Source organism: Strix aluco, chromosome 3 (assembly GCF_031877795.1).
Source record: "Strix aluco isolate bStrAlu1 chromosome 3, bStrAlu1.hap1, whole genome shotgun sequence".
Classification (NCBI taxonomy): Eukaryota; Metazoa; Chordata; class Aves; order Strigiformes; family Strigidae; genus Strix; species Strix aluco.
In genome coordinates, this window is record NC_133933.1 from 86,982,194 (window position 1) to 87,002,218 (window position 20,025).

Consider the following 20,025-nt stretch of genomic DNA (forward strand, 5'->3'; position numbering starts at 1 on the left):
TCCGTTGTCTCAGAGTAAACGGCAAGAATGAAGCATGTTCCAACTTTCTAAACTGAAACAGAGTTTTCAAGACTAATGTTAATTTAATAAAAAGCTCTCTCTATACTGTTCTCACCCCCTGTGATTCTTTTGCAATTTGTTTTCAAGCTAAAGTTGTTTTTTAAAACTCCTTTAGTGACATTAGCCTTCTTATGCCATGTACAGCATTATATAGCCTTCTTAAAATGTAGTCAAATACTCCTTTGTACAAAACATTGTATAATATCTAGGTTATGTACAGTATCAAGTTAACATTGATGAAACAGTCTTGACTCTCAGGCTACCTTTGGTTTTGTAATATTGCTTTCTAATGCAACACCTAATTGGTTTGGTCTCTTCTGGATTGGTACAGATTTGATCCAGGAGTAACTTCTTCAGAGTGATTATAATTAATTTTCTTTAACCTAACCAATGTTTTCTGTTAGTTAACTGAGGTGATGTAGGAACTGTGGTCTGTAGCCTTTTCGTTGTTGGAAGGAACTATTTCCTGGTTTACATGCTTAAGGTTTTGACAGTATTCAGACTTTCACCTGAAAGTATGTTTATTTTTCACTTAAAATGTGGGTTTTTTACAGGTTCTTGAAAGTTTGTGGCTCTGAACTAGTACGTCTTGAGTTGTCTTGTGGCCATTTCCTCAATGAAACATGCTTGGAGGTCATTACTGAAATGTGTCCACATCTTCAGGAATTAAATCTCTCATCATGTGATAAAATACCACCTCAGGCTTTCAACCACATAGCCAAAGTGGGCAGCCTAAAGCGTCTCATTCTCTACCGAACAAAAGTGGAGGTAGGAACAAGTATTTTTAACCTTTGCAAGAAATACTTTCAATCCTGGTAAATTTGTATTTTTTTCTGCATTAATGAAGTGAATTAGAATTTTGCATGTAAATTCAAAGGTGAATTCAGGAAACTCAAAGGTAGTTTCAGAAACCATAGATACTTTTTTTATTATTTTCAAAATAGCTTCTAGATTTAACAAAAATAAATAAAAAGCCTGCATGTTTTAACTTGCATGGAAGATTGGTGACTTTTCGCCAGCTGTTTTAAGCAATGTAGTGAAATCACAATTGTGAAAGCTTTTCTCTTATTTTGAAGTGTACTCCAGACAGACTGTATTTATCAATATGATTTGGAAATTACTATGTTTAGTAACTTACTGTAATTCTCAGCATTCTCTCCTTTTGAATGACTTACTAATTACTAGATTCCTACTGTATTTGTACGTTAGCAGTATTTGAGATGTGGAACACAAATTTTTGAAAATACTTTTCATTTACAGTGTAAAAATTACTTCTTTATACAATTACTCAGCTTCCCAAATCAGGGTTGTTATTGTTTGCTGCAACACATTTCGAATTTTAAATGGAATGGTTTTACATGCTACAGTTGAGAAGACTGTTGTAGCTTACTACGTTTTACAAATATTGTATCCAGTAAATGCAGCAGTTTGAATCAGAAGCGATTTCATTCTTTCTCACTAGCTACATTACTCAGGTAACGTCTAAAGTTTGAGACTTCATGCTTGTAATAGTGCAGCAGCTGAGGTATACTCTGAAAATTATTGGTAACTGTCATTTCTCAGCTTATCACTTTGCTGAACAGAGCTTGAAATTAGATTGAATGTAAGTGGTAAAGATTTTCTGACTTTGAAGTCCTTAAATTGGGAAGATTCATTTGTGCCTTTCATGTGTATGGACATGCATCTGCTTGTAGCTGACAAGAACATTCATTCATAATCAAGCTTACTTAAGATTGTGCTTCCACTTTATATGTAAGTATAAAGAAAAGGCACTGTTCCTAACAAACCATGGAAGAGAAATTTCTAGAAATTTAAATAGGTAAATTGGAGAGGATGCCTTTGTGTTACTTGTTAATACGAAGTCACTTAATATACGTTGTGCATCACAGGTGGAAAAGTAAAAGGGGAAGAGTGAAGATGTAGCACAGGATTTGAATTAGAGTATTAGTTACAAAAGTCACAGATTCGTAGAAATAACATTGCCGTTCTCAACGTTAGCTTCTCTTAATGCAAATCTTTGGTTTTCTGTACAAAATAGGCTGCCATTCCTTCTGTACTCTTCAGCTGGTATGGAGATGCTAGGTAGTAACTGGTGTCTAGATGCAAAGACAGGCTAGATTGATCAAGCACGCTCTGAAGTGATTTAGACTTCTATAAAACTTGTCAAAGAACTGTAATAGTGTTCTTGGTCTTTATGAAATTTCTGCTACTACTGTGTCTTCATTGTTGGAGCTTCTAAGGAGCAAACAACCGAACAATGCTAATGTTTAATCAAGAGTTTGGCATTGTATTGTTGACAACTGGACCTGCTTGGAGAAAAGAGTCTGAGGCTGTGAATCCACTAAGGAAAACTTCTAACTGATAACAAGTGTCTGACTGTTAAGAGAAAATAAGAAAGAAGGTGAGAAGAATAGAGCTGATGTGTGTGTTATGGTCCTCTGTAAAAGTTCTGTCTCAAAATCAAAAAAAAAGAATCCAAAAGAAAAATCTGTTCATTCCATTTAGTCCACCATTTTCCTAAATAAACCACTGGTTTGCTTTTTTTCTTTAAAAAAGCCCAGAGAACAAACAAAATAAAGCACCGAGTCACTTGATCTAAATTTTCTTCTCACATCCTGTTCTAGAATGGCAAAAGTACAGGTCCTATCATAATTATCAGTGTGTTGTCATTTTTTGTGACAGAAGGATGGCATCCCTGTTCATCTGTTGTTAACCACCTTGATGTAAAATTGGGGTGATATGCTTCTGATATTACTGGAGATTTTGATGTAACTGCCAAAATGTGAAGAGGGAATGAATATGCAGAGAACAAGTAGGTAAAAAGTTCACCAAAATGAGTTCCTCAATGGGATATCATAATTGTCTTTGTGTGTATCTTACAGCACAATTTGAGGCAGTCACTGGAATTGAAGCATAGTAGAATTAGGTCAAATGAGGAGGGAGACTGCCTTTTATGCTTGTAAACAGTCTGATGAATTCATTGTTAAAGCTGATCAAGGTAAACACTTAAGTTGAATAATTCAAGTGAAGTGATGTTTGTTTTTTTTTAAAAAGGGGCAACACTAAAGAGAACAAGAAAAGCAAAATAGGACTTAATGCTCTAATTGACTTTTAGAGGAGGGCTTCTCTCTGCATATTATTTGTGATACCGGTGAAAAAGGGATCATTTTCCTACTCCACAGTTGTCAATCTCTGTTGAAAATGCAGTATTGTGTTAGAGCACATCCGGGTAAATAGCATAACTTGTTCTTTTGGTTGTGAATTTGGGTGTGTGATTAAATAACAGGATATGGGATGAAGATTCTCCATTCTTTTTGTCAGTACGTGATAAAGCTGTTTCTGGTTTTGCATGATGCTTTATAAAAAGTACAATATAAACATTTTAATAAAAGAAATGGTATTTTGATTATATTAAAACAAACTCCCATGTACCTGCCCAGGTGTAGGATTTCCTTACTCAGACTGTGTATTGCAGTACTCATACCTTTTTGGTTTGGTTTTTAATGCTAAAAAAAGAGGAAAAATTGTTTTTAACATTTAAATTTAAAGTATTTGTGGTACTTTTTCTGTGTATATGATTACTGTGACACTAATGGATGAATTCTGAGAAAATGCACTGCAGAAAATTGACTACTGTTAATGATTTTTGTGTTAGGTACAGGGAAACAGATTTTGCAGAAAACAGAAACAATAAAATTGACAACATATTATGTAATCATCTGAGCAATTGCTATGACAGTCTTGTTATTTTAGTTGTTTTCTTTGAATAGGTTTTGTATTTAAAAATATTCCTATTGTCTCTGTAATTAAAACTCCAATTTTTAAGTGTATGTTTTTAGTGAAATGGGCAGTTCTGATGTTCTGCTACTTACCGCACTGCATTGCTATTTTGGAAGATAGCTGTACTATCTGGAGGAGTTTATGGTCTTTGGTCCTAACCCTGCTGATTCTTAAGACCATATATAATGTTATTTCCTTGACTTTATTGAGCGCAAGTTTCTGCATACAAAATTGGTTTCAAAACTCTGAATTGAAGCTTCCAACATCCTACAATTATTCCAACCTCTCTGTTACAAGAAGGAAAGTCCATTGGCTTTCAGTAACTTGTTTCAGGCCAAACAAGCGGGAAAAAAAAAAAAGTCCTGCATCACTGTACTCCTCCCCACTAAATGCAGCTCTCTTTTCTAGTGCTTTAAGTTCACTATTAAAGGTTTCATTCTTAAAGGTTGTTTGATTATGTATGTGCTTGAAATAATTTGTAACTTGTGTTGAGAAAGTAACCTCAGCATTTTATACTTGTAACTTCTGCTTGCTCAAGACCCCTATTGTACTTGCGGGATTTTTGTGCTGGTCATTTTGTGTTTACTGATACATGACTCCTTAATATTTATTCATTGAGAGTGTGTTCACAGCATAATTTAAGTACTTGCTGGTCATGATACATTTGAGGAATACAATGAACAATAGAGGTATTATTGTATACAGTAATTGGCAATGCACATCTTTATGGTTTCAGTACGAATATTATCTTGATTTAGTGTGTATCATGAAGTATTTCATCCATATAAATAATGCTGCTAAAATTGTATTTTAAAGAAACCAAAGCCACAATTACAGTAGGAGAACTTGACAGTCTCTTTATTGCTGGGTGTAAATTTTAATGTAAGAATATATATTTCATGTTGCATGATATTCTGGATTCTTTGTAATGTGTGAAGAAGTTTTTAAGTTATAATACAAAATGAACTAAATTTAAATGGAATTACAATGGACAAAGGACTTTTTTTGCACACATTTTAAAGCAAGTGTTGTATTTATGTATTTTCCCTCTGATACCTTTGACCAAGAGCAAATTCGGAACTTGGGCAGCTGTAAGAGAGGACACTGGCAATTTTAGATGCAGAAGAATCTTAGCAGTAAATGTAACAGCTCATATTTTCTTATGCCATCAGCAATGAAAGAGTTAATGTTGCCGTAAAATTGTTCTACGGAGGTTTTAGAAATAAGTTGTTATGGGTCATGTTATACTTCTGAGAGCTATTGTCTGAGGTTTTTCAGCTTGGACGAAATTTCATTGGCTTGGGTACAAATCTTTAGGATTAAGAGTTGCAAACAAATAGTGGAAAAAAGTGAAAGCCTCTAGCTAGAAAGTTGGTTCTTGGAAGGAGGTTGAGCTGGAGACAAATAATCACGCAATACAGGGCCTTGATGGTGCCTTCTGATCCTGTGTCAGGCTCATAGGTCTGAATGTGGTCATTTGAGCCTGTAATGTGAAGAGTGGGGGTGAAGAATGAAGGTGTAAAACAGATTTGTAGACATAAGGGAGGGCATAATTTGACCAAATGAAGCAAAACCAAAGTACAGTAATCGAATTAGCTACAGAGACTATTACTTTCATTGAATTAATTCAGTAATTGCCATGTTGCTGTGTCCCAGTCCCTGCTGTGTCCCTGGCACTGCCAAGTAGTTGTAGAGAACAAAAAGGTGCCCCTGTCCATCCTGAATCCCAGCTTGCAAATTACGTTGTGCCTGCTTGTAAGGAGGCAAGTGTTTTGACTTTTGAAAGGCTACATCTGCACTCAGTACTAAGGTTCATTCCACCTTCATTTCCATGTACTCTCATTCTTCTTTTACCTGATGCTCCTACACTGTTCATATTACATCTGTTTTTAAACATGTGTCTTAAAAAGTTTTGGAGGCAAAAGCTTTATCACTGTCCAGTCCTTCATCTCAAAAATGGTCCAATAATCCACGTACATGGTGTGGGTGTGGTGGGGAAGGAAGGAGGGGGAAGCTGATGTTTAACAAATATATTCCAATTCTCACCCTTTTCATGATGTTTCTGTCAATGTTATATCTTCCAAGGTGATAGCTGATGGGTGCTCAAGGGAGAAGAGACTTTCTGTTCTAATGCCAGTTTATATTGTAGAGTAAATCGTTTTTGTTGCCATATTTGTTTTGAATCTGTCAGTGAAAATTGTCTGTGTTAATTTATCCAGAAGACATCGCTTAAATACACTTGTGGTAATAAAGGGCAGAGTGGGGGTGCTATCCCCATCTGCAAAAGTCAGTTGAGAAAGTGTGAAGGGGTCTGGCTCCTACATCTGTTGACAGCTTTTTTCAGTCTGGTTGGAGAGGCCAGCTGAGCTGGAGCCAGGTGGGCTGGGCTAAACAGTCTCCAGAATTTCCTTCCAACACTCAGATCTTCTGTGAATCTGTGACTTGGTGCTGATGGCACTAATTGAGGACTTAACTCATGAGCTTTGTTCCCCTGATCTGTGACCAGGACAATGGCCAGTTGTGAGATGCGCTGTTTCTGTATGCCACACTTTTCCCATCAGTAAAATTTGCATAATAGCAACTTTCTCATTTTGTAGCTGTGGTATGAGGATAGTTATACAGAAGACTTTGAGATTTGCTGGTATGTATGGTACTGTATAGGGTACTCTACAGAGGGGTGTGTATAAGGACTTGAAATACTCTACCTTGATGACATGCTTTTCTAAGTTGCAGGAAGTACAGTTAGTTAAAAGCTCAGCCTTTTTCCTCTGGAAAAAATGAGAAAAGAGTTGCTAAAGAAAGCTGGTTTAAGAGTATAAGCATTTCTGTGAAGTAAATGATCAGAGACTCAGTGGTCATCTCTGGGACTACATGGGTATCTTGTTCTTCCTAAAGGCCGCAAAAACTACCTTGTGAAGGATGAGGTGACCTCTTCTATTTGCTTCCTCACGAAATGGCACCGCTTAGCTCAGGAAACCAAAGGACTTAAGCATAAAACAAGTTTGGCTACCATTTAGTTCTAATTTGGCATTTTCTGTAACTTTTCATTTAACTGAAAACTAACATACAGAGAAGTGAAAATGAATGAAACCAAAAGGTGAACTACTTGAACAGCTTTGTAGACCTCTAGATCCAATTTTAGTTTCCAAAACCAGTATGTTACGTATTTTGTGTGTTACTGAATGTTCGTGTATTATCCCAAGACATATTCTTTCTGTCAAAAATAAGATACTGAAGATGAGTATTTCTCCTTGAAACTCAAAATCTTAGCAGTAGTCTGAAAATGAGTGCTTTCTGGGAAGCCAATAGGTATGAAAACTTTCCCTGAAAACTAAAGCTAGCACTGTATAAGTATCTAAAATTAATTTTGTGTTCTTTAACTGGTTAAACCAATAATTCTCATGTTTATAAGCACACATATCATCTAATCTCTCTAAACCTCCCAAATTCCCTTTTATCCTTAACATAGTTGTTTCAAAGTATCATAGTATCAACAAGTACATAACTGAAATTATCTTGATGCCTTAAAATATTGTTGGAGAAGGGGATGTTAAAAAAAAAATAATATGACCAGAAGCATATTTTACAGTTTCTTTGCTGGAACAGATTTAGATAATAATTGTATTTCACCATTACTATACCTTTTTTCCTGCATTATTATTGTATTATATTCTTTCTGTGAGAATAATTGCTTTTTTGGATTATTGTAGGTTGGTTTTTAGATGACAAAGTGCAATACCTTGAAATTCATGAAGTAGATTTTTTTGTTACCTTTTTATAGGCAATTGATTTGCCCAGTTGTACCTTTCAAAATGAACGGTTTAATAGAAGTTTACAAAATTCTGGCTTTAGATCTGATGTGTTTTTTAATGATTGTATTAGAATAGCAGATGCCATGTAATTTCTGACATAGTTCTTTCACAGACCGTGCCAAAAAAAACCCCCCACACCCAAACAGTTGATTTTTGGCTTTCGTCTTGTGCTACATAATGCCAAAGGGAAGAAAAATAAGTATTCTGAATTTATATAGATTTTTAATTACTTTTGACAATCTTAACAAGATTACCTTTTCCATTTGCATGAGGCGTTTGTAATTAAAAATACTTATAGCAATAGTAGCTGTCAGATTGAAATAAAATCGCCTGCTTTCATCTGAGGTTTTCCTTGTTTGGTCAGTTGGATTTTTTTACCACAGGTAGTTCTAATATGGTAAAACTCTTTTCAGTGCAGTACCTATGAAATAGAACTTCACTGGCTTAAGATAAAGACTGTGATAAATTATAATTATATATTTTCAAATAGTTGATGGAAATCACCAATAACAATGTTTCTGCGGTATATTTGCTACTAGAAGCCAAAATTGGAAGGAAGAACTTTCTGTTGCTGAGCTGTGTGATTGGGGAGAGGATTGTTGGTTTTTTTTTTAGTTTTCAAGGAGTCTTACTAGAACCTCCTTTTAGCCATTTTACATATGGAAATCAACTGTCATTCCAAAGGTACCTTAGTCACGTATAGTAATACATGACATAGGCACACATAGCAGTTGCTATTCACTAAGGTATTTCTGGAAGTGGCAAAGCAGAATTAACATTTAGTCAAGTGTCTCAGTTATTTTCCCTGAAATTAGATGTAATTTGGTTAATTTTCTGAAATATTTTGGCAAAAGTTGTATACGTCAATTTGTAGTAAAGAAAGGGGAAGCTGCCATATGAAAGAGAACAGTTCAGGATGTTTCCTTTGGCTGGCGTTTTGAGGAGGGGCTCTTTCTCCAGAGGCTCAGCAGTAGACCACAGCAGCCTTTTTCTGTCTGAAGGGTTTGTGTTGAGAGATGTGCGGCTTGGCAGGAAAACTCTTCCTGCCAGCTGTTGTGTGAGAGTGCCTGCCCGAGGGAGGTGAGTGGGCTTCAGGAAGGCTTGCTTTTTCTGGGTGGTGGGGTCATGCCCAGCTACAGCAGTGCTCTGCTGTCTGTCGCTTTTCTGGCTATTGCTTGAGCTCTGCTGCCAGTCACCTGATATTTTGCTTTGCTAGCCATCATTATTACCCTGTTTTTCCATCCTTCACCTTTGATTGATTTTTCTGACTTTGAGTAATCTGAGGAGGATAGTGATAATGATGGAGATGTAACTGCCCCGAAAGAGGCATCAAGGTTGTTCCCCTTAGGAGGTTTCTGTCAGGTGTTCAGTCTTGCAAATGAAGCACCTGAATTTGGTTGGTGATAAAGCAGTATTTCTTGTAAGAATTCAGAGTGGATGTGTGTGTAGGGACTTAACACACACCATTGAAATACCCAGTGACCACATATGATGTAGATGATGTTTAAAAGCCAGTTTAAAAGCCATCGCATCTCTCGGGTGATGATCACATCATATGGGTGACCTGTCTGTATTAAACCAGCATGTATTTCTTAGGTCCCTGCATGTGCCCCTTCTGTTAATGTTAATTCTTATGGGGGAAAACTACTTTGCTGCCCACAGAATCACTAACCATTGCACTCTTCAGAAACGTGTCCTTGGTGAAAAGCAGGATACAGCTGCTAAGTAGGATGGATCTTACCAAAGGAGGTTTGAACTGTTGGTGTGAAAATGGGAAGGGGATAAATTTGTAGTTGCTACTCTGCCATTCCAAAAAGTTTGACCTTAATTCTGTCAGTCCATTCTGTAAAAACTTCCCCTTTTGATTCAGATTATTTGATCCCAATAAACGACCTATGTGAGATGATTATCTCAGTGTGAAGTGGTACGTACCACACACGTAATTTCTCTTCTTGATTTGACAAGAGCTCGTTTGTAGTTTTCTTAAAGGAAGTGGTGGTTTCCTTCCTCTCTGCTTTCCCATCGACTTGATAGTCAGCTTTTTGTTTCACCATGGGGTGGTTCTTGCATGTATGTTCAGCATTAAGAGGTTTGGCTTTACTTGTGATAACTTGGCAGATCTTTTTTATTATTATTTTAAGCAAGGAGTTCTTAACCTGTTTGGCATGTTAACTTAATTTCTGTATCATCTTTATGATTGCATGTAGAAAGGCGCGATGCAGACTTCTCATGTCTTTTTGTATGTGTGATTTGTCTCACTTGGTTCTCCAACAGGATAATTCTAGTCTGGTGTGCTGCAGGCCTTGCATTACCTATAAGGAGAATTCCCAAAGTCATTTTGTACACAGTAATGTGTGTGCACGACAAGGCAGTTGTGCAGGGAGGGGTTTGTCTCTGTAGTGGTAGAAGTAGCACTCATGATGTGTGTGCTGAAGTTTGAGATGTTTTGATCTAATCTGTTCCCACAGTTGTGTGTTTGGCTGAGTCAGCTGGTCCCAACCCCCCTTGCTGTAAATTTAAACCTTTTGGGAACAAAAGGGTAGCTCCTGCCCAGATCATGAACAGAGGAACCTTTCTGTGCAGTTCTGAGAATATTCTGACTTTTTTGCTGAAGGATCAGCTTCTGAAAATATGGATGTGATTGATGGGCCAACAGAGACATTGAAGGTTTCATTGGCCTGGCCTTAGTCTGTAGTTCTCCAGTTCTCCTTTCTGTCTGCTTCTCGGGTTCCAAGAATTTTAAGGAATTAATTCAGAAGTCATTGATTATGACCTTTATTAGGAGGACAGAATAGAGTACCCTGCAGAGTTACCACCTCATTGCCACATTTGTCCCTCATTCAGGCAAGGTTGAATTTTCTGTCTTGGGTTTTCACTCAGATTATTAGTTGTTACTAAATGGAATAATATTGTCAGGTGTTGTGTCAGATAAATAGGCTCCCAAAATATAACTGCATAGTATCAAATGTATACTGACTGTTTGATGTCCTATAATAATTGCCTAATTGCTGTATCAACTTTTAGCTAAATGTGTTGAGAAGCATAAATTTGATTTATGCACAAACACCATGTGACAGCTGGTGATTGGGTGCTGGATATTCAGGGTTCCACAATTCTTTACTAGCTGGCTGATCAAATCTTTTGATGCTTTTCCTATGTGTCTTATGAAAAGGTGATTGTTTGTGGAATAAGCTTGTCTAAATATGTTATCCAGTACACTTGGTTAATATAGTTCTAAAGATCCTGATTCTAGCGTAAAAGCAAATATTTCTTACAATATTTTAACATAGATCTGTGGAGTAAGATGAAAATGCTACCTAGAAGCATGGGTAAATACTGTGATAGAACCTGTTATTAAACGTAACAACCTCATAAAATTATATGCAAATGCAACTCACTGCAAAGACTCTTCAAGATGCATTTTTTGATGGAGAGATAAGTAACTGAAATATGAAAAAGAAATTGTGGTCTTTAGGAATGTTGTTATATTAATTCTTTGATACTGTGGGAAAATGCAATATTCTTGTTGTGGCGAGCTTGCAAATGTAGGCATGTTATCTGATATCTGCCTGCAACTAATGTTATATAAGTATTTGAATGTAAGTGGAGACAACAGGGTTTGGCAGAAATAGGGCAGGGAGGGCTAGAGATGAGGTCGTCATTTGGAAATGATAAGAAAAAATAATACAACTTTGGTTGTCCTCTCATACAATGCAGTTGGGGGGGTCGGTGGGTATTAAAGGAATTTTTTTCTACCCTTAAATTTTATTTTTTTAGCTTTAAAAATTTAAGTCCTGCATAATTCAATTTTTTCTTGAACAAAGACATTGGAGAATTAATAACTGTGATTAAAAGCGCAGCAAGCAAAAAGGGAGGAAGCAGTTTTTAATGAGACTTTAAGATTACTTTTAGCATTGACTTCATTGAAAAATTTGAAGAAAAAATTGCAGGAGAATAAAAGTCGTGTAAAAGATTTAGGCTCTCAAGTTGTTTCATTGAGGGTCTGGAAGAATTCCCAACTTATGTCAGACACAGTTCTTCTGAGAAGGGTAAAAAACAGCCTGTTGTTTGTTCCCAGCATAAAAAGTAACAATTTAAAAGTAGTTTTTAAGATTTCTCTATAAAAAGAAAGTTTATGAAAAGGTGCGGACTGTTTCTTCCCTATCTCAACCCTAAAAGTAAAACTTTGCTGTTTTTCTTAAGCTCTTCCTTTAATCTTCCAGAGGCACACTGTGGGGCACTTATTTTCATGTCTTTTATTGTAGCACAGCCATTATGTGATAGCCATATTATAGTGCATCATTTGTATGTTTTTAAACCTTTTGTTTTTTTTTTTTTTTATCTTGAACTACTTGACAATGAAACTGCAATGAGTAAATGGTCAAATATTCAAAGTGCATCTTTCACAGGTAAGTGACATCTGCCACAGACAGAAGGTTTTTCTGTTTTTCCGTTTGAGCTCAGGCTATCTGTTGGATGCTTTCCTTATACTAACATCAGAAATGATTTGCACTTCCTGCTGGATCATGAATGAAAAAAATCCTGAAAAAAGTCAAGCAAGATGCAGTCTTGCCAAGTGTATTACCCTGGCACCAGTATTTGGTTTCTCCACTGATGGGTTGTCTGTTCAAACCAGCAACACTCTTGCAACATCTAAGTCAAAACAACGTAAGTGTGATGTCTTTACAAAGACATATAGGATACAGGTTAGTCCAGTATCAGCTATTTAGTTGAAGTATGCACAGCACATAAATGTCTTCCAGGCTGTCCTGTATTACAGTGGAGCACTTTCATGTTTGGGCAGACCTCTCACCTGTCTCATGTGGAGTAAGTTAGGATTTCAAGTGATAATCTCATCTCTTCTCTTGTCCAAGACAGGATCAGCTCTGTCCTTTCTGGCAGACATTTGTCTGACCTGCTCAAAAAGACTTCAGAGCTTCAGGCAGTCTGCTTCCTTTTTCTGAGGTGTAGGATTAACTGCCGTGCCCTAAGGTTGTGTTTAGTGGCAGTATCATATCCTTCTGATCAGTTTTATGTCAGAGACTTCTCTCTTAAAGCAACTCCTGCACTGTATGTTTTTCTCATCTGAAAACACCTTTCCTGGGAATGGAGGGATAGGGTAGACCATTCTATTTGGCCCGTTTGGACTCTTCCTGTTGTCTGTGCCATCTTATAAAAATTAATTATTTTGGTAGGTTTTGTTTTGACATGGATGGCACAAGAAATTTAGACCATTGAAGCCATGCCATACATTACTCTACAAAGGAAAAGTAATTCTTGTTTCCAGAGTATTTGTTTTGTTTTTTTGTTTTGTTTTTTTAATCATCCACTTTTTTCTTTTCTCAGTCTCTGTGAAGTGGAGCAGGTGCTAAGCCAAACCTTGCCTTTGGTTCAGGGAAAACTCAAAAAATCTCCAAACTATACATGTCTTGGCTACTAGGCTCAAGAATGGTATTACATGGGTAGTCTTTCATTTGACTGTCTCTGCTTGGCTGGGAAAGTGAAATTAGACTCTCTCCAGGTTAAAGCTTGCTGATCCAGGATTTAGGTGGCCCCTTAGCTCCTCTTATAAAGCACTCTAACATCTGAAGTTTGGCCTGTGTTACAGCTTCAGGGTCGGGTGATTGCCTTGCTCTTCTCCTTTGCTTAAACAGGAGTGTTATCACTCATTTTGTATTGCAAGTCAGAGAGAGATGAGTTGTACAGACAGATGGTTTGAAACAGACAGGTTATTACAATGATAGTCCTTCTATATGTAGTGCATATGGATTCTGTGAGCTGCCATTCTCTCCTGCTATTTTCATGTCCTTTGCCACCTGGATTCTCAATTGACTGAGGCACAACTAGGCATGCACAAAGGGTTTTTTCTTCTTTCTTGACATATGCAAACCCCACCTCAGTTCCAGAAGAACAGACACTGCTTCTGAAAGAAATCTGATTTGGTGTGTGTGGGCATGTATGTGCCCCAGAAGAGGAATTAATATAGCTGGTATAATTAATGTTGAGTAAGTAGTTGTTTACTCTTGGGCTTGATTTGGCATGATTTGTTATTGTATGACATGGTGTTCTACCAAGCTCCCTTCTATTACCCCCATTCCTGGTGCTTTTTTAAAATGGTTTGGGTTTTTTAAATAATTGTTTGAAATAATAGTTTAGGTTTTATACGTTGTGAACTCTGCTCATCAATACAGGAAGGACTGTCTCAAATTAGAGAGGGACTAAAAAAGTGTTTTGAGAGATGCATCAAATTCCTGTTTAAGTTAACAAAAGTAGCTCAGTTCTCTAATCAAGATAACTATGAATATTAGTCTGTCTACCTATTTCACTCCTCTCTGAAGAAGTAGTAGTATGGAATTGATATCACATCCTACAAGCTGTTCAGAGTGACTGTTCACTTCTGCACTATTTGTGTCAGTTAAGGAAAGATATTTCTGCTTCTTGTCCTTTCAGGCCAGTGTTTAAATTCTAGTCTGGAAACCACTGCTAAAAAACATGGTGGAATGCAGCAAAGTATTCAGCTTCCCTGTGGAGTCACCTGAATACCTGCAGAAACCCTGTGTAGAACTCTGTGTGCAGTCAGACTGATTTATTTAGCTCTGATATGTAAGGTTTGTAGAGAGGGGTTTGGGATTTTGCTTTTAATTTGTGCACCTGAGTAGGTTCTAAAGCTCACAGCTTTCACTGTGTTAAATAGTAAAGATTATGGCTCATTCTCTTAAGAGTTATTTATTCAGGTTTAATGATCCAAATGAAGCATTTGCTTAATCAGTATGTTATTTAAAACGTATTGGATATTTACACGTTTACTAGCTTTAAAGTGTTCTTAAGTGTTACCTCTTTAATAATGACTTTTTAATGCTTTTGTGTTTAATTCCCTAGCTACCTTTTTCTTTAAAAACATGAATGAAAGTCAAGCAAGCAAGCAGACAGTGGCTTGTAAGACCTCTGCAAAGATATATGTGAGGAAGGCTTACTCATAGCATCTACTTTTAGGCTGCCTTTGGGAAATCAAATCTTAGAAGGCCAAGTTGGAAGCTGAGGTTCCATACGTGTCAAGTGTTGGGTGTTTCTAATTGCTCCTTGGAGACACCTAAATTAGATGTCTGAAGTGGTCTCCATGAATACCCCATGCTATGTCCTTGTTCTGTGTCTGCCAGCCTTTCAGTGCAAGGGATCAAATATTTCTTCACGGTGCTATGACAAAGGATCATGTTCCTGCCAAGTTTCATTACACTAGAACAAACTGAGGAAACTAAGTAAAGCATTTCACTGTAAACTTTCTGAAAACATGTAAATTTATATTTTTAAAAAACTGTATAAATTATACTACCCATGTGTACAAATACTGTTGACTAGTATTCTTGTAGGAATTCTACTTATTAGCAGTAGATTATTTTGTCCCTTGTATATTGCTTGGGGGTTTTTTTGCTAGAAACTGTTGTATATCCTGTAGAAATCGAGACTTTTATCATTAATACGTTGTGAAACCTACTCCTGTTTTCAAGCTCACACAGATTACAAAGTCCTAACGAAGTGATGAATGTTTGAAGTATGATGCACAGCTATTTGCAATGTGAATCCTAGACTATGTTCTTTTCTGCACTGTGTGTATTTCTAACTGCAAAACAAAATATGGCTACACACAATGCAGAAGAGTCTTTTTTGTATCTTAGAAACAGAAATTCAAACCCGTGAAGTTTCCCGTGTTGTGGAACAGAACAGCCGCGTACTTTACATTTTGTAAGATGCATCTGATGTTCCAGTCCAATTTCAGGCTGAGCAATGTGCAGTACTTTCTGAAAAGAATGGCCATGTTAAATGGCAGGAACATGACTGTAAAATACACATTATATCTGTTTCAGTCTGCATGCTAGTAGTGACAGGTGCTCAATGGTTGTCAGCATCCTTGTCAGCATGGAGACTCCTTTGACATTAAAGTCACCAGCCCGGTCCTGATGCTGCACAGCTCTATTGGCAGTTCCATCAGGCTGCAGTTGATCAGCGAATGTCAGAGCCTCTGCTATTGTTCTGGTATGTCACCAGCCCTCTGTGTTTTCAGGCTGGCCTTGCCTGTTATTTGAACTTGCCACACTTCTTCAGCAGCTTTCCTGTGGGAAATGAGCGGATAGGTCGTGGGTATGTAGGTATCTTCAGGGCAATGCAAAACCACATCCAAAGTGACTTGTATAAAGGTTTGTAACGATTACCGTTGCTTTAAGCCAATCAATGGGTAGAGTACCCAGGGACTCATTAAGTGGCATTTGTGGTGTCTGTAACAGAGTTTTGAGCTGTATTTCAGGAAATGTGGTGACAGCCTTTAATGTCTAATTGACCTCTTCTCTTTGTCTCACTTTCCATATTTCCTTCTGATGTGTTCCCCTGTGGCAGCAAACAGCCCTGCTCAGTATTCTGAACTTCTGCTCGGAGCTGCAGCACCTCAGCCTGGGCAGCTGCGTCATGGTGAGTACGTACACCACTCGTTGGGGGGTGTATGTCTGTGTGCACATGCTTGCTTTGGAACTCAGTCCGGGTTCATGTTTCACAGAGATGTGTTAAATGCTAGGTTGATATTATACTATACTCTCTTGAAAGGTCCAAGATTAATGCAGCTTAGTCATACACTTAAGGGTTACGTACTAGTTTAGTAGGCCTAAAACATAGCTTGTAGGCTTTCTCATAGTTCTTCAGCCTCTTCCTAAATTTTTGGTCATTCTTTACATGTATGATCACTTTCTCTTTCCAAAACTAATGATCAAGACTTACTTAGTTTTATTCAGACCAAATCATCGTTCCTAGCAGATTAACGCTTGTCTGACCCTACAGTGATAACCATGGGAGAAACACTTTCAGCAAAAGCCATTTAAGTCATAGACTTGCTGGGTGCACCCATGGATTTAAAGAAAGTGAACACAGGGACAGCAGCAGGGCACTCACCTGAGCTGTACTGCATATGCGTGCTGTGTGTGGAGGGATCCTGGCTTGCTGCTGTCCCTGGTGGTAGACATGCCAGATCACTCATCAGGGAGACTTAACTGACCGTCCTTGTAGTTCAAGAAGCAAGTGACAAAGCAGAATTGGCTCAGCCTTCCCTGCTTTGACTCATGGGTGGAAGAGGAAGGCAGTGTGACTGTTTCTCCAACAGTCCTTGTCTTCCTGTGGTTTTTGACAGTCGATTTCATTCCTTCTGCCTGTATAGTGGGACCCTGTTTCAGTCCCTTTGGCTTGCCCAAGGTAACTAATAAGACCTCCATAAAGAGATGCAGCAACTGATGGAACTAGAATGGAAATAGGCACATTCTTCAATCTGCATGTGCTTATGGTTGCAGTGCCTATGGTCATAAAAACAGTTTTAGTAATCTTTTAAAGGAAAAACAACTCTGAAAAAAAAAAGCTTTTCAAAGAAAAGCTCACTGCATTTTCACTGATCCTTAGTATTAAGTGAATTTAAGAGCACCTGTATCTGGGGGTTGATAGGAAATTTATTTTACTTTTGTCTTTTATAAAAGTAGACCTCATTGTTCTCTACAATGAATATTTTTCAGAGGTCTTTAGAAATGCCAAATGCTTAAGACAGATCTGTAGGTGTGTTAGCAAGCAAACCTTGAAACACCTATGTATGTCTGGAAAGATGGTATACATGACAAAGTGTTTGCTTTCCTTGCAGATTGAAGACTATGATCTTATAGCAAGCATGATGGGAGCAAAATGCAAAAAGCTTCGCAGTCTGGATTTGTGGAGATGCAAAAACATAACTGAAAGTGGAATAGCAGAACTGGCTTCAGGCTGCCAGCTTTTGGAAGAACTTGATCTTGGCTGGTGCCCTACGTTACAGAGCAGTACAGGCTGTTTCACAAACCTTGCACGTAAACTCCCAAACTTGCAAAAGCTCTTTCTTACAGCCAACAGGTCTGTGTGTGACACCGACATTGAGGAGCTTGCTGCTAACTGTACGCATTTACGGCAGCTGGATATATTGGGTAAGAAAATGCAGGAATATTGGTGTTTATTTTACTGTGTCTCAAACGTCTTATGGTTAAAAAGGAGTCCTTAAGACATAACTGTCTTATAGACATACTTTAAAATAAATATTTATTAAAATTATGATTTAGCATATAAAAAAAACATGGAGGGAAGTTTTACTCACTGCAGTGAGTTTCTGACTCAGGATTCAGTGGATTTATACCAACTGTGTAATTTGACTGCTTAGTAGGAATTGCTTAAACTGAGATTTAAGTACAAGATTTTTCCAGTAACTCTTAGTTTCATGATCATTAGGGTTTTTTTAACTGAAATCTTTCTCTTTTGACTATCAGAAGATCCAATTTCTTATCCTTCTTTTGCCTTTGTTCTTTTATTTCTATGAAGTGTGACAAAGTATATTTATAGTGTGAGTCTGTGATCAATAAACAGATTCCTGCTTTTGTGCAATACACATACACCAAAAAATACTGAATTTCTTTGTCACTTTTACAAGGAAGTGAATTTGACTCTTTAAAGAGGAAAAGGTAATTAACAGCAAAAACTTAAAATGGACTTTCTAGTAAGGTGGGAAGGCAGTGATGAGGGGCAAAAAGCATAGCAAATCTTAAATTTCTAGTCCTCTGCAGCTTCTGTAGCTAAAAATATTTTTAGAAATCTAAAGTAAATATACTTTGGACTCTTGAGTAAGGACTTTGAAAAATGTAGTTTTGCATGATACTGAATTTACTCTTTTTATAGTGAAATATGAGGTTCTCTTTTTAAAATAATGTAGGACAGGAGGGATATTTGACATCAATGTGGGAGAAAATTCTTCATGCTTTTACTGACTTATTTTGACAGGGTTAGTTGAAAAAGGAAGATTTAAATGAAATGGAATAAAGTAGCTGCACTGTCTATTTTTAATATTTAATAATTTTAAGGAAAATACTACAATTAGGTTGAGAGAGATGCTGGAAAGAACTGAAAGCCCTCAACTCAAATAATGTTCCAAGCAAGTTTAAGGCTATCAGCACTTCTCATTACAAAAAATTTACCATATGGCTTCAGATTGTCACTCCAGTATAGCTAGTACACTCTTCTATCGTGAAATACTGTTTTACTCATCTCTGACTGAGAAAGTTGCCTCCTGACCAACACGGGAAAGGAGGATGGACAGATATAAACTTAACTCCACCTAGTACAAATTGTAGAGACTTGATGTATATGTCCATGTGAGGTAATGTGTTTTGTGTATCCTTAAAGGAATCTATTTTGTAGCTAGATTATCAAGGGCACATTTCCCTATTTGGACATGAAAAATTTCCAAATGACATAGTGAATGAAGTCTTTCATAAGCTCGTATGGTCTCCTGACCACCCACTTCCATGCATTTCTATTACAATGGCATTGTGTCTGCCCACAAAGTGGTCTGACCTTTTCACTACACCAGAGGCTGCCCAATGAATACTTCAGCTGTGTTAAGCCTACAGATAGTCTGCTACTTCTGTTGCCCCTCTGCCAGCAGTAGAGGTTTGTTGCCACACTTCTTTAGCATTTGAATCTGTGTTTGAATTCAGTTTGAGATCTTATTGATGTGTTTGTGGAAAAATAACAGGTGAATGTGGAAAAGGAATCTGTCCTCTTCCCTGCGTGCTTAACAGTATTTCTGAGTCAAGTGGATTTGTAGTAAACCTTTCTTAGTGAGACTGCATGTTGGGTTTAGATAAATGCTCTCCAGGGGATATCCAGTTGAATTATCTGCAAGATGTTACCAAAAACCTTAATATCAACCTTCCAGACCTCGTTTTCTTCCTTCAGAGGAATACTTAGTAGGGTGGAAAAAAGGTTGTCGTCTCCTGTAAACAAGTCAGTATGAGGTGATATGATATATGTGAAGGAGTTACCCAGCTTTTTTGGCAACAGCAAGGAAACTGTTTATTTGTCTGACTATGGGAACCATTACAGTCTGTGGTTAAAAGAAAGAATAGTCAAGTAGAACCACATCAGGTCATCTGGAGGTAGAGTTGCCAGGTGTTCCCACATAAGTGCAGAAGTCTCTGTTGTCTGAACTAAAGAGCTAGTCTCTCACAGTGCAGGAGTACCAAGAAAGTCATAAATCTCTGTATGTGCTCTAACTTTTGGCAGCTGATGTAGGGCCATCCTGTTACTATAAGCTACATAAATGCTTAATATGTTTTTGTCCTTTTGAAGAAGTGTGACAACAGGTCTGAAGCTGTTAGAGGCCTGAGGTCAGTGCTCAGCTTTGCAAGAGTAACCTTGAACAGTGGGTCTTCTCTGTGATATGAATGAATGAGAGGTGCTCTCATTATATCCTTTGTCATCTCCCAAGTACAGAAATGTCTGGCTTGTACATGCATTGTGAAGGGTGTAGAAGTATTGCTGCTGGGTTAGC

At 37.4% G+C, this 20,025-nt stretch overlaps 1 protein-coding gene across 8 annotated transcripts in view; it reads left to right on the forward strand.

Moving 5' to 3' along the window:
• FBXL4 (F-box and leucine rich repeat protein 4) overlaps positions 1 to 20,025 on the forward strand; it is a 69,511-nt gene that overhangs the window by 34,237 nt on the left and 15,249 nt on the right. For all 8 annotated transcript variants that reach the window (XM_074819498.1, XM_074819505.1, XM_074819501.1 and 5 more), the window contains 3 exons: positions 615 to 828; positions 16,041 to 16,112; positions 17,317 to 17,629. In XM_074819498.1, the coding sequence (XP_074675599.1) occupies positions 615 to 828; positions 16,041 to 16,112; positions 17,317 to 17,629 (599 nt within the window). The remainder of the gene's footprint in view (positions 1 to 614; positions 829 to 16,040; positions 16,113 to 17,316; positions 17,630 to 20,025) is intronic.